The 15,152-nt window shown below is 38.9% G+C and overlaps 1 protein-coding gene across 1 annotated transcript; it reads left to right on the forward strand.

Moving 5' to 3' along the window:
* Nucleotides 1-140: 140 nt before the first annotated feature.
* Nucleotides 141-15,075, forward strand: sra (RRM_RCAN_like domain containing protein Sra). Its single transcript, XM_064698559.1, has 2 exons — nt 141-426; nt 13,405-15,075. Exon 2 carries the CDS (start codon nt 13,412-13,414, stop codon nt 14,258-14,260), a length of 849 nt encoding a protein of 282 aa, XP_064554629.1. The 5' UTR covers nt 141-426; nt 13,405-13,411; the 3' UTR covers nt 14,261-15,075.
* The last annotated feature ends 77 nt before the right edge of the window (nt 15,076-15,152 follow it).

Genomic DNA, 15,152 nt, shown 5'->3' on the forward strand with positions numbered 1-15,152 from the left:
AGAAGTTATGCCATGAAGTTGGCCGCGCTACATCAGCTGTGTTCAATTCAGTGTTGCCAAACTAAATTCGTATTATATTAGGTATTTTTAGAAAAGTAGTACCATATTGCCGAACCAATTTCAGTATATTTGCGCTGCGTGCAGTGGACTACACTTAATTTGACAAAAATAATGCTGAAGCGAAATTTGTGGTGAACGGTTGTGTCGCGTCGCGACTGGCGCAAAATCCGAGAACTTATATTAAACAAATGCCAAAAGGCTAAGCATCTATTATACAGAACGGCAACACGGCTAGATTGTTAATAATATCTACAATATACCAGCTCGCAGTTTGTGTCGTGCTAAAAATTTGCCGTACCCAAGCAGAAACCAAAATATAACATTCTGCCGGAATCGGCGTCAATTTTCTTAAACAGTTTGTAAACGGTAAGTAAATTGGCTCTTAAGCAAAAATGCTGATCGCAATTTAGTTGCCATTGCAATTACAAATTGCTTATGTAATGCGTATGCTGCAGGTAAAGTGGAAGCCAAAGATGCAAGTTTTTTACGTCCAAGTACATACATACGTATATGTATGTACATAAATGTGTTTGTGTGTGAATCTTGTTGTTTTTCGCACTGCTGCTGCTGTGGTCACTCCCTAATTTCTCTCGTTTGTTTATAAACATTGACAGCATACGCGTAAAATGTACGCTGCAACGTAATTGAAATGCAAGCATATTTGTAAAAATGCGCCCCATACGCAGTGGCACATTTTGAAGGGCACAGGAAATTTGTCCTAATAAATTGCGCGTTTTTGTAAGCGACTTCCCTACAGCAGTCGCCGAATACACTGCATGTGTTTTTTCGAAAGCATATTTTAGAAATGTATATTTTCAAAGCTTAAAGTTTTGTTTCTGCTTTTATAGCAACTTCTTATTTATTTATTTAGGATAAAATATATACATATGTATGTACTATATATAAATAAACATAAACATTGGTCAGATCTTCGAGTGTTGTGCCTTTTTTTAAAGAGTAAACCGTATATAATGTTTGTTTTTTTAATTTTGAGCTATATTATTTGTTTTTACATGGGAGTAGTTCTTAATATTTTAGCAAGTGTATCAAAACTTCGGCGTGCGTGTTTTCGCACTCTAACTATGCGACTTTTTTTCCGTCGCTGGTATTTGCGTGGGTGTGAATACGTTTTTAATACCCTACACACATCAAATGCTCAAAAAGGGTATGACACACTGCGCTTTTGCTTGCTTATTTTTAGCTCTTCGTCGTATAATTGCAATAAAAGGCACTAGCCAATCGCATTAGGAAGACTGATGAGATGAATATTGTTAATTTTGGGGTATGTTTAATATCAAATTAATATACATATGTATGTCATGTTTTCCTATAATCAATGTATATGCATAATTTTTGTTAATTATACATCTAAATAAAGATTCTTAAAACGTATTCAAAAAAATGTCCCACTGACTGCGAATTCAGCGATAGTTTAGATTTATTTAGCGCATTCAACCTAATAGCTAGATTAAAAGTCTGCCAACTAGGTTCTATAATTTGTTGTACTTGTCTATGCTCTATGCATAAAAATAATAAATAAACAACTTGAAATCAGTAAAAGAAATGTCAAGACTCCTCGCAAAGATTTATGTTTTTATAGATATGCCGTAGATATTCCTTGTACATATATAAAAAACTTCTCTTCGATAGTCATTCGAATTCCCCTCGTACGCAATAATTTCCATATGTATTTTAAACGTATTATTGATGAGTTCGACCCTCAGTTAACCATACTCGATGATACAGGGTATGTAACAGTTTTCATTAAATCAGTCCATATATTGTTTTTGGTTCTTTGTGCATATGTGTACATGTATACATTTATTTGCATTATTGAATTTCCTCGTCATCTGCTGGCCATCAGCTGTGGAGTCCATTTCGAAAGTGTGTGCAAGAAAGGGAATCCTTCATCCATGACCGTGACTGACAGCCTGTAACCCCAGCACCTATCACAATTGCTGCCTTTGTTGCGGATGTTGAATTTTAAACATTAAGGCGTCCTTGTCTATAGATTTGTTGTTGTTGCAGTTGTTCTTGTTGGTTTTGCTGCTGCTGCTGCTGTTTGAAAATTTTAATTGCTTTGGGCACGCGTTGCGCCCTTTGCCGCTCAGACTTCATACTTTTTGCCAAGCAAAAACAAATTCCCTTAGCAGCACAAGAATCGGAAAATGGAAAATAGCTGAGACGAAGCCGAAAGCAGAGAAGCCAAAAGCAATAAATTCTGAAATGCAAATAAAATCGGCCCTTGTGCAAATGTTTTTATATTTTGTTGCCGCACTGGCTTTTCCCCTTATTCCCCCTGCGTGCGTGTATGTTGTGAGCGTTGTCGTAGTCGTTGCCTCCAAGCACACAAACACACACACACACACAATAGCAGCATATCGTGTAAAGCTCGACCTTGGCATCCATAGCGACCTTTGTCTGGCCACGGGACAATGTCTACTTGGAAGCCTTTGACGGTCGCCAATTTGTCTCCAGACAACGCAGTACCTATTCGTCCCAGTTATCAACTGAGAATCTTATAAATATAAACGCATATTAAAAAATCTGCGCTAAGTTGTTTAAGACAACAAATTTGGAAGTCGATGATATTTATTTCTTGCTAATTAAAAAAACACATTTATTACTGACATTATCAATTTAGCTGTACAGCATACACGACTCGTAATGATATTCCACTTTTTGTAAACACATTTTTCGTCATTCAATGTGTAAATAGTTGAGACGTTTTAATTTAATTTTAAGCGCTCATGATTTGAAAATCAGTCCAAAGCCCGTTCGATTTATTTATTAATTAATTTAAACTTTCGCCCAGATATGCTTTGATGACCATTTTTTATTCAGGTTGGGGATTACGTAAAAAAAAGTATTATTTTTTAAACCTTCAAGACTCAGTGCTGCCCAATGTCATAGAAGCAAATTACCGAAAATAATTATGTTTATAACTTGCAGTTTTGACAGTCCCTTGCTCACCAATCTTGCAGACAGTTAGTCGCTTTTATAAATATGTACAGCTAATCATTTTTATCAGTTTTTCGCTCTGCTAATCACATATTTTTCACATATTTTTTGACTCAATTTCCCTGCCGCTTACAAGTATGTAATCATTAACTATGACGCATTTATGATGTTTTTACTCCGAAAGGCGCAGATAAAATCTGTCATCAGTCAGTGTCTTGGGTCATCAAATGGACAATATGAGGCAAAATTGAATGAGGCACACAATTTTTGGTATTTTGATTGAGGTGACCAATGGGCGTGTGTCTATAAGTATTCGTCTACATAAATATCAGACATACGTAGTGTTTGTTCAGTTTGCGTCGATGCTGACGCAAAAAATACGATGAGTTTTAAAATAAATTCAACTCATCGTTTTTAATATTATATCGGTTGTTATTTGTCTTTTTTTTTCTTCCTATTCTTCCTATTTATATTTTCCGTTTGCTTTTGTTTTAATACGTTTTTTTTGTTAAATACCCAGTAAACTTAAACTCTTTGAAATGGGGTATAATATAGTCGGGTCAATGATATTGCAAACTATATGCAGATAAGTATTGTTTTAAATTTTTAGAAAGCCATGCGAAATAATGACCAATGGTTTTAGTGAGTTATAGTATAAATACTAATATAATATCAAGCTCACTGGGTTTTGGGTGTTGGTGTGTGTTTTTTATACCCTGAACCCATTAAAAATGGGTAAAAAGGGTATAATGTATTTGTGAAAATGTATGTAACAGGCAGAAGGAAGCATCTCCGACCCCATAAACTAAATATATTCTTGATCAGCATCAACATCCGAGTCGATTTAGCCATGTCCGTCTGTCTGTCTCAGAACCTATATAAGCTAGAGACTTTAGCTGTAGGTCCTCCTAGTGCCCGCGCAGATCGATATTCGATAACTTGCCCTGTTTCCAAGTAATCGATAAAAATCGATATCGAAATCCTCTTTTTTTTAGCAATTTTGGTAAATAATAAGAGCTTGAGTCACCAAACTTGACATGTAGCTTCTAGAATAGTATATGTATATCAAGTATCTTTCATTTTATACCTATCGCCTGTTGGAAGTAGAGGGAGGGAGGGAGGAAGAAGAGAAGAGAGCTCCCGACTAGAACCTCTTACTTGTTTTTCTATATACATATAAATATAACAGCCAACAATCTTATATAAATATAAAAACTACCAATTTAATTAAGTATAATCATTTAATTTTTTTGGCATATAATATTATCAATCGATATAATTACAGTTTTTAAATATTTTCAAGAGCGTATCCTCATGTTTAATTACGAATATCAATTTTGAACGAAGCCTGAAAAACAAATCCTTTAAAAAAAGGATTCCGTTGAAATATATACATCTATAGTTAATGATAAGAATAAAATAAATTGATGATTATATTTGACCTGTAATGGGCATCTGCATAGAGCCTTCCCACTTGTTTCACCTGCACTTGGTAATTAACAAATCAGGCACTGGCTCTTTCGTCAATGGGTTACTTTTGAGAATAGGACTGGCTGACGGTATTGCAATTGAACAGACGTCACAGCGAGTGGAACTGCTCGTTAAGCACAATGGAATCAGCGTACTGATTGGCATTGTGGACGCCTTGACTTAAAACATACCTAGTTAGGGCATAAATGCTAGCAATACAATGCCTTTATGTATGTACGTCTTAATTAACGATAATAACAGCGGGTAATTGTTATCAGCGTAGTCGGTAACTGGGGACAACTGCAGTCGGGTTCATTTGGTGCGTCAGCGCCATACTATCAATGATAAGCAACGGGCAATGACGACCACCTTGCCCATTATTTATGATTTAGTTGAAAAAAAATGTGTTTTACCACCGATCTCAGACATAACTCGACCCGTTTCTAATACCCTTGCAGAGGGCGCTTGTAGTGTTCTATTGAAATGTTAATTGAAGCAGAAATTTCTGTTACGAAAAGATTAAATACATCTCAGTCTCTCTGTATCAAAAAGCTGCACTAGGAGTAGTCGCTCAAAGATTGAGTCTTTGTATAAATAACCTGCCAAAAACAATCTTCTACATGGTTCCTAAATTAAAGATGAACCCCATAAAAATCAACCAACAAATGTCATTGATTTTTAAGTCAATTTTATCGAACTTAATAAAACTATCGCAGTTATTCTAACGTGAGCAAAAATATTTATATTGGACTTTTACATTATATAACTCATACTACTATATCATATAGATTTTCCCTAAGATATAAAAGAAAACTCAACTATTAGGAACTTAAACATCTCCGAAAAATGTAAAGAAAATATGAAATAAATGTTATATAACCGTCGAATTTGGTTTAAATCAAATATATTATAATTATCGTGCATTGTCTGCAAGGTTACTTAATCTTCAGCACTTTATTGAGTACTATTTGTTCTTGTTACTGATAATTCGTCTTGCGGTTCGCGTCGTGCTCTGTTTTGGTCAACACATGTCTCATTTGGACACATTTTGCATAAGTTGATGAAACTATTTTTGCGGCAGCTCTGACATGTCGCCAGTTGTTACTGACAGCCAGCAACAAAAGGGCCTGTCTGCGAAAATGTGTCAAAAGACCCAAGGTTGTTCGATAACCATCGAAACTTGTGAGTATAACTAGTAGCTAGTTGGGGTAGTGAGGGGGAACCGGCCATCATTCAATTGCGTCCCCACAGTTTGCGCCTGACATGAGCGTTGACTCAGATAAAAATTCAATTTCTCAACAAGCGTCTCCTTTTATACAGAAATGTTTGATAATAGAAATGCAGTTACGCTATTCAAAACCTAAGTGCTATTAGATAATTTATAAGCGTTTCCTGGTAAATGACGATTAAATTATTCAACAGCGTAGCAAACTAAAAAAGGGTTTCCTTGCGACTAATTATCTGGGCTTTACGCTTCTCCTTCCACTGAAGACGCAATTACAGCGAAAGTATTGTTATCTAAAGAAAATCTGCGTGGGTTTCATAACGCGTTTCTGCAAAACCGTTTATTAGCAGAAGCTCCGTTTTTTCTAGGTTATATTCCGCAGCTATCCTCCATCTACAGTTAATACTTCACCAGATTGCAGGATGTTGCTTAGAGACCTTAAGCAGTTTCTACTATTTTCCATGACCGCATAAGGTGTTCCGACTTTATTTGTCAGAAACCTTTAAGCTTGAGATCAACTTGAGAAACTATTTTATTACACTTTTACTTTTAAGTACGAGTGTTTAGAAATTCCTTAGCCATGCGACATTTCTAAGCTCTCCAGTATCGTTCTTTGGTAGACAGCAAATCCTAATTGGGCATTTTTCTATGTATCCACCATACAGTAGCTATCAAAAAGGTAAGAACCACAGTAGACTTTATTAGCCGACAGAATGAAACCCAGTCTACTCATGGGAATACCAGGAAATGCTCTTAAAACTATCAAATGTCACATACTCAGTGCAAAAGTTGCTCCTGGCTTCTGGGTCTTTGCCCACACTCGTATTCATGCTACGCGTTGCCCTTTTCCACATTTTACCAGCTGCTGTGCCGACAAATTCAGGTCGTCTTGATTTGACTTCATTTCGATAGTTTATACATTGTTTTTCATATTAAAATATATTTTTACACAACGTATTATGGATTTCACTGTAATCTTCATATAGGTATTATGTAAAATATGTAAATATTTTGCTTGAAAAATTTCCCCTGTTGATTGCTGATTTTATAATTGCAACCAATTATAATTATATGTTTATCATTATTATGTTAGTAATAATTAGTTTTGAGTTATTTGATTGCTCGGAATGTATACAAAATTAGTTAGGTTGGGTGCTTATCGACGTGTAAATGATTTTATTAACAGCGTTTGTCTGAAAGTGTCGGCTAATTACTAAAGCTGCCATTGTCATGACGGGCAAGGGCATTGAGCCAGCAGAAAACGAAGCTGCGATGCTGAGGCAGCTTTGTAACAGCATTGGCAGCCCAGAGGCAATGCCAAAGGTCAAAATGCCGCAACAACTCATGCAGCAAAGGCGATTCTATTACACGAACACCCACATGTGCACACGCAATTGACTCGCATGCGGGCAACATAGTTACATAGTTGCGAGGGCAGGCTGAAAAGTAATCGGGATGGACAGGAAAACATAATGAATTAGACGGTGCTTATGGAGATTCTGAATTTAAGCTTGGTCGAACCAACATTTTTGATAAGAGCCGCCTGGGCCGGTCACTCCACAATTTGTTGATCAAATCCACGAAATGTTCATAGAGTGAAGACTCGCGAAATGACTAAAAACGAAGGCTGACACAGCTGACAACAAACAAGATCGTATTCATTAAGGCAATATTATACGAGCTACGCTCAGTAATTGCTTTCACACCTCCCAATACTCCAGATTGGTCTTTTCTTGGCTAGACCGATTTTTTTCAGCCTGCCCTCGTGTATGTATGTGTAAGTGAGTATGTTTATGTGTATTTTACCTCTGAGTCTAGCTGATGGGTGGGCAGCGCGGGTGAACCAGCGATAATTGATAGGATGCGGGAACAACTGTCAAATGGATTACGGGATTACGTTTAATTAGCTAGCTAACCTATTGCGAATGTGTCTAAGAAAACAAAATATATGTTAACGAACTGGCATCAAAAGGCAACTGCATTTGCTAATTTATCATATATATTGCTTAAATATTGCAGCGGTTTCACTGATAACATTGGAATTGGCAATCTCTGTCATTTGTTGCGTGCGGCATGCCCACACGTAACCGCAGATGCCACTCCGCCCAGCAGCAAGATTGTGTATAATGAATATTGCCCATACGCCGTGTCTACATACACCCACACACACACATACTGTACTGTACATAGTGCAGTGTGGCAGGGTGTTCCGTTCACCTTTGCAAACAATTACGAAACGAGCAGCCGCCAACAGCGCCAGCATGCAACCGGCTGGCTGGCTGTACGCGTCGCTTACTGTACAATTATATATAGAATGTTATAAAAAGCGTTGCCAACTTTTAGGTGGGCCCTGCTAAAATCAGAGATGGAAATAGCTCGAGTAGTGGGCGTAGCTTGCTTCTTAATTTAAAGCTTGACAGCCTACATAATTTGTCTAACTAAAGCGACCGATTCTTAATAATAGAGATACTTTACTTTAGTCGATGTCAGGCAAACCTTCTTTGTAGCGAAATCTCCTTATGCTGGTTTATTAAACGTCACATTATGAACGGAGCTAATACAAACGTAGAAAATAAAAAATACATCAATTGTATTCACAAATGCGGAACTATATCGATTCGCCTGCAATGCAATCAAAAATATTGTCAAATGGACCAAAATCCATGAAGATCGTTTTCAGATAGTTGACTTTGAACTCAGCAGCAATTCTTAAGCTAGTAGGCGCTTCGGACAACATGAATACCAATAGTCTGACAACGCCTCGTCTGTGTTCCTCTCTTTAGCAACTGTTTGGTTTTGCTTGTGCATGGTAAAAATAACAATAGTTATGCCTCTTGCTTTGCAAGTACAATTAACTGATGGTCGCCAGAGTGTTGTCACCTTGTTGGTCTTTTTAGAGTGTGCCACATTTTTGTAGATAATTTTGTGAACCTGTGAATTGAAGCTATGTATGGTATGTGCATATCCCTGCAGGTTATAAATGGGCTTTCATTTGCAATACCAAATTGTCCACGTGCCTAGCGCAGACCGCAAATCTGGACGCAAGCTGACCTTTAGTTGCACATCGGGCAATACTTGTTAGGTGAGCAACCACAGCAGCAGTTGGCAATTTAATGTGTGGGTGTGTGAGTGTGTGTTTGCGTCTGTATGTGTGTGTGACTTAAATATGCGGACAACGTCGCATATGAGTTGCATGAGGGTTATACTCTAAATCTTGAATAGGACTGACAGACACAGCCGTAAAAGAAGATGACCATGGGCCGCCTGGGACAGGTCCTCTGAATGTTGTGTACACTGTTGGCCGGCCTGATGGCAGAAACTTTTAATTAAATTTCGAACTGTATGTGCATCAATCATCATATTGGAAAAAAATTGTGCGTTGCATAAATATACAAGTACGTGTAGTACACATAAATGAATGCCGTGTGCAGAGTCCGTTTCGATTTGCTCTGTAAAATAAAATTAGATTATCCCACGCATTGACATTGAAACATGTTGAGTTTGATTTTTGTCCTGAAGGTCACGAAGATTCCCGTTTCAATTGCAGTTGCACTTTATTTGATTAACTGTTACCAGACACGCGCGAACCAAAGGCTCGATTGCATTTTGCACGGAAATCCAATTAAGTTGGTTCAAAGACTTCTTTGAACTTCAAAGGATTTGCAACAGTTGCACGAGCTGCTCGGATAAAATTGTCATACTTGGAACTTGTGCAAAAAATGTTACTGATGCTCAAGTTCGAGTAGTTTTTAAGAGCTTTTGCAACACGCACCTGCAACTGCATTATCCGCATGTCCTTTAAATCTAAAGACTCTCTTTGATCTATTATTAGGCTATGGGCCACCTTTTTATTATAGAAATTCTATCTCTTTGTGTGCCATACAATTTTTGCATCAAACTGATGAGCCAAGATTTGCTTGCTCAACGCCCACTAGGCGCACCATAGAGCTGTGGCTTGGGGCTTCTTATAACGTGATGACAGCAATTATGAATGAGTGAAGGTCGTAGGATAACGAGCGCCAGGCAATTCATCATCATGTTGAGCCGCACTGGACATTCCTTTGTCTGCATTCATATACATCTTGTATATATACATTTACATACATATATATTTTAAAGCGGGCTTCCTTCATTTTGCTTTTATGGCGTCTTTCAGAACGGTACATTGCCATCTGCTTGGCATGCAAACAAATGATGACGTCATGCAGTAGCCACGCGATTTGCATGCAAGCCGGTCGTTTACTAAGGAGTCCTCCCATCATTTTTCTCGCTTACTTGCAGTTTTTGCTTTACTCCCATTACGCTACCTCCAGACTATACTTAGTTGAAACGTATTTCTAGCACCCATTCAGTGAAAGGCCTTAACAAAACGCATACGTCATGCGACTACAGAGCTTAACTTCCGCACTAGTAGCAAATGTGTGTGTATGTGTGTGTGCTTTTTTTTAAGGAAATCAATCATCCAGAAATAGATCGACTCGTTCTAGTCGCCAGCGCCATCGACGTCGTCCTCGTCCTCGTTCTCGTTCTCGTAGACACGTTCAGGTCTACTGCGTCGTTGTCGTCATTTGGGGCCCCTGGTTGAATTTGGCCATTGTTTTTATTGTACTATCTATCGTTCTCGTACATTGTATCTGTGCGCACTGCAAAGCCAACAAAAAACAACGTAAAAACAAGCTTTTCGCGACGGGCGGTCGCGCCGTGCCCTGTCCGGTAGCAAGGGTATTGGTCCGTTGAGCACCCGCAGGCGCAAGCAAAGCGTACTTGAGACCCGCGTCGCACATTTTAAAGTCTGCGTTTGACAGTTGCCTTTCGCCGCAGCCAGGGAATACGTCAATTTGGTGTAATAGCTCCATTGATGGCTAGCGCCGACGTTCGTAATTGCATTTAAGTTTAATGAAAAACAAACCACTAAATTGCTTACCTTCAGCACATTTTCAATGAATTTATCCGATTCCATCTGCTGGTAGTCAATCAATGAAAGTTTTCAACAGGTTTACAGGAAGTGCGTCTTAAATGTGCCGCATGTCTCTCTTTCACTCTCTCGAGTGTTGAGTAAAAACAAAAAAAAAATAAAAATAGATAAACATCAACGCATAATTCTTAGGAAATATCAGCGGTACACAACTATATATACTACATATCCATCAATATATATATTCATAGGAATTATAAGAGCTCTGGAAAACTCTTCATACGTAGCTCTTACTAAAAATCATGACAGTAAAATTCAACGCAAAAGGTATTTATAAAATATGCTTTTGTTTATTGTCCTTAATGAATGCTGACCACATTAAAGCGTATGACTTGGAAGGTTCGGAAATCATCAATGAACTGACCGTCCATTCGGAACAGAGCATAATGGATATATTTTCTTTTGTGTTTTTAACGGATTTAAATTTACAATGTAACTTAAATGCGTACATTTGCGCAACTTGGGTTTTAATTAATTAAGATTTGAGCCAAGTCTGAAAGAAACAAGTAAGAGGTTCTAGTCGGGAGCTCCCGACTAGGGGATACCCTGAACCCTCTTCTTCCAACACCAAATGCAGATCGAGCAACGCGCTCGTTTGATTTAGTAGTAATAAATAAAAAATGAAAAGAAAAAAAAAATAGTTGTACATGTTTACAGAAATTCTTGGAATTTGCGCAGCAGCTATGCTGCTAACACGTGCGCGCATAACTTTTGTGTTTCTTAACCGATCTTAATAAAATTTTCGACAGTACATCTTATTGTAGAATAGAATAAAGAATATTTGTGTATAATCAAAAATGCAATTGCATTTAAATCGTGGCTTAAATTGATGGGCAATACAAGTTGGATAATTAACTTGATTTATAGCTTTGCGGTGGAAGCGGGGAGGTACTTGATATATATATACTATTCTAGAAGCTACATGTCAAGTTTGGTGACTCTAGCTCATATTATTTGCCGAAATTGCTCAAAAAACAAGATTTCGATATCGATTTTTATCGATTACTTGGAAACGGGACAAGTTATCGAATTTTGAAAACAATCTCGATCTGCGCGGGCATTAGGAGGACCTACAGCTAAAATTTCATCTCTAGTCTCTAGCTCTTATAGGTTCTGATATCCTTGCGTTCATACATTCGGACAGACGGACGGACGGACAGACGGACAGGCGGACATGGCTAGATCGACTCGGCTATTGATGCTGATCAAGAATATATATACTTTATGGGGTCGGAGATGCTTCCTTCTGCCTGTTACATACATTTGCACAAATACAATTTACCCTGATTACTCATTTTTTAATGGGTTCAGGGTATAAATATACAGTAATTGTTAAAGCGGAATTCAGCCAAAATCAATCATAAAAAATTATTATAGAAAGAATATAAAATAACAGTCATTTAACTGTCTTAATATACTTACCTACTATAAATGTCGTAAACATATAGTATTGCAAATATAATCATCCCAACTATTTGCTCACTAGTGCGAGCGCTATATAAATAGACCTTGGCCCTCTGTCTGAAAGGAAGGAAGCATTTTTATAGCATACAATTGAGCGCTAATCTAAAACTATGCTTGGCCGAAAATAGTAATCATCATAATAAAACTGGCTAAAAGTTTTTGGCCTCGTGACGGCAAATTGAACTTAGTCACAGGTGCTGCTGTTAACAACAATAACAACGACAACGGGAGCAGCAAGGACGAAGTCAAAGGCGTCAACGACGACGATTACTGCGACGTCATTGTCCTGACGCCAAAATGTTGTCGCGCCGGCTTTGTTCATTTTCATTCATTCACAAAAATTTGCCAATCCTATTAATCACCCAAACCCTACCCCCACCCACTGGCCCCCAGCCCCCTCTTACCCATCTTGTATATATTATAGAACACATATAAGGTATATATAGCCAAGCATAACAATAAAATCAAGAGCAGTTGTGAATCAACAGTGCGTCACCAAAGCTGAGCCAGCCAAGCCCGACGTTGGTGCGGCGGTTCCTATTGATTGCCTTCACGTGCCGATACTTAACTTAGTGCCCCAAACCCTTTTTTCCCGGGCTTCCTTATTGTTTTTCACTTTTCTAAACTAAACTCACAAACCGTCTCGCAATATTTGCAGACACGTCTGTAGTGTTTCGGCTTTGCCGAGCTCGTAAATATTTCGGGCCGCAATTTACGTTTGAAATTTTGTTACGTCAATGAATTGCGCTGACTTTTTGCGCCGACCTAAATGTGGGTTGTAGGCAACATAGCTAATGTGGTTGGTAACGCGATTATTTAAAGAATCTTTTTTTTTCTTAGTGTCTAAAGGGCAATTAAGTTTTCATTTTTTAAAATCACAAGCGTAACTATTCCTTTAAAGGGAAATACGTTCGCAACGTCTAAAAAGAAGTTTTGAGTTGAAAATTGATAAAAAGCAGCGACAGTATTTACTCGGTGATTAGGTAAATTAAAGGTATTCCACAATTGTGAAAGAGTAGAAAACACCTGCTGATGAATACCCTTTAGTGGAGTCCACATAAATACCCAATATTGTCGAAAACTGAAAGGATAAACCATAAAATCCCCTGCTGTTGCTTTCCGCTTACGAAGTGCTGTTAAATCCTTTTACTTCGCCTTTAAGCCACTTTTATGGTTTATGGCTTAAATTTCATTCACTTGGACCTGGACTTATCTTACATTCACTCCCCGCTCTCTGTCTCTCTTGCAGCCCAGCCATGTCCGACGCGGCCAAGTCGAATAACAACGCCGCCAGCTCGGCGGACGTCGATGAGGATGCTGGCGATGTCACACCGACGACAACGAAACCGCGCAGCAATCACAATAACAACAACAGCAGCAAATTGAAATCAACCCAGAATAGCAGCGGCGGCGGCAGCATAGACAAACTCTCACCGGATCAGGACATTTTTATAAATGCCGCCGACGGTCTACCCAGTCAGCATCCGACGCTGCCGCCGGAAGGCGATGTGGATACCGATACAGAGCCAGAGGTGGATGCTGATTCGTTTGATGATTTGCCAACATCTATCATTGTGACCAACATACATTCGGAGGTGTTTGCTGATCCTGATCTTAAGCATGCCATGGAGGAGCTGTTCCGCACCTTCAGCGAGTCGGCCACCTTCCAATGGCTGCGCAGCTTCCGCCGACTCCGGGTGAACTATGACAATGCCGTTGCGGCAGCTAATGCGCGCATCAAGCTGCATCAGTACGAGTTTAACAAAAAGACGGTAATCACCTGTTACTTTGCGCAGCCGGTGACACCCGTTAACAACAAGAATCTACAGCCACCGGCGCCGGTGAAACAGTTCCTTATCTCTCCACCCGCCTCGCCGCCAGCTGGTTGGGAACCGCGCGAGGAGGGTGAGCCGCTTGTCAATCACGATCTGCTCGCGGCCTTGGCCAGTCTAACGCCTGGTGAATCGCACGAGCTACATCCACAGAGCGAGGATCAGCCGGCAATTATTGTGCACACCGCCATGGTGCCCGAGGAAGGGGGCGTAGGCACTGCACTACAACCGAAGGCGCCAATTGTACAAACCAAATGTCCGGAGCGCGCATAGGCGCCTAGCTTGGAGCTTAAAACGGAATGTTTGGCGGCATGTGGAAGAGCCAGCACCAGGGCCCACGCCCAGCACTGAGCATCTAGAAGAGAGATCTCAGAAATGAATAGCTTAACCAGATGAGGAATGGGCACACGGCCAGCGTGAATGGACAGCTGTGTGGCAGCCTGGTGGCTGAGAGTATTTTTTGTAAATAATTTCTAAAAAAAAAATTCGATTGTGATTAATTTACACACGTAGCTATGTTTTATATTAAGTACTTGTACTCTCTCGTTCGAAGCGGATCTATGACTCGGTTTTCCGTACCCATTTAATTTGCCTCGTGTGTAGCCGTCGAGCATTTACCAAACATTAGCTTATCTTAATGTGCGCCAAGTGGAGCTGTTAATTCCAATTAATTCTAGATGTGTTTGTCGTTTGCATACGAAGTCGCGTTGCCTCTATCTCTCTTGGTGTTCGTTTCTATTTGTATCGATGTCAGCAATGTACTCGTTACTCGTGGCCATCCACAAAATATCTAAATGTACCTTCATGCTAAAACACAACATAAGACACAAAAAATTAAAAACAACAACTCTATATGTTTGCGAGTAGCTGCAAGAGCTTTGCACTCAAGATAACGAAGAAACTCCAAATCCAAAGCCAGATATGAATATTTGTATCTATTCGGTTATATCTGTGTATATGTAAATGTTGATCTAATTGTAAGCCAGAGAGAACTCAGATAGTTAAATCTGATATTGAAATACGTACGTAATATGTATACATATTAGCTACAATTTAAAAACGAGTAAATAAACGAAAATATATTTAAATTCAATATGTTCTCAATTGTATCAAAAATCATTAAAAACCCATTTCAAACAAAAAGCAGCCTTTGTTCTCCTAATTG

Source organism: Drosophila montana, unplaced genomic scaffold (genome assembly GCF_035044405.1).
Source record: "Drosophila montana isolate Dmon_TW-CO22-7 unplaced genomic scaffold, ASM3504440v1 contig_779_1, whole genome shotgun sequence".
NCBI lineage: Eukaryota > Metazoa > Arthropoda > Insecta > Diptera > Drosophilidae > Drosophila > Drosophila montana.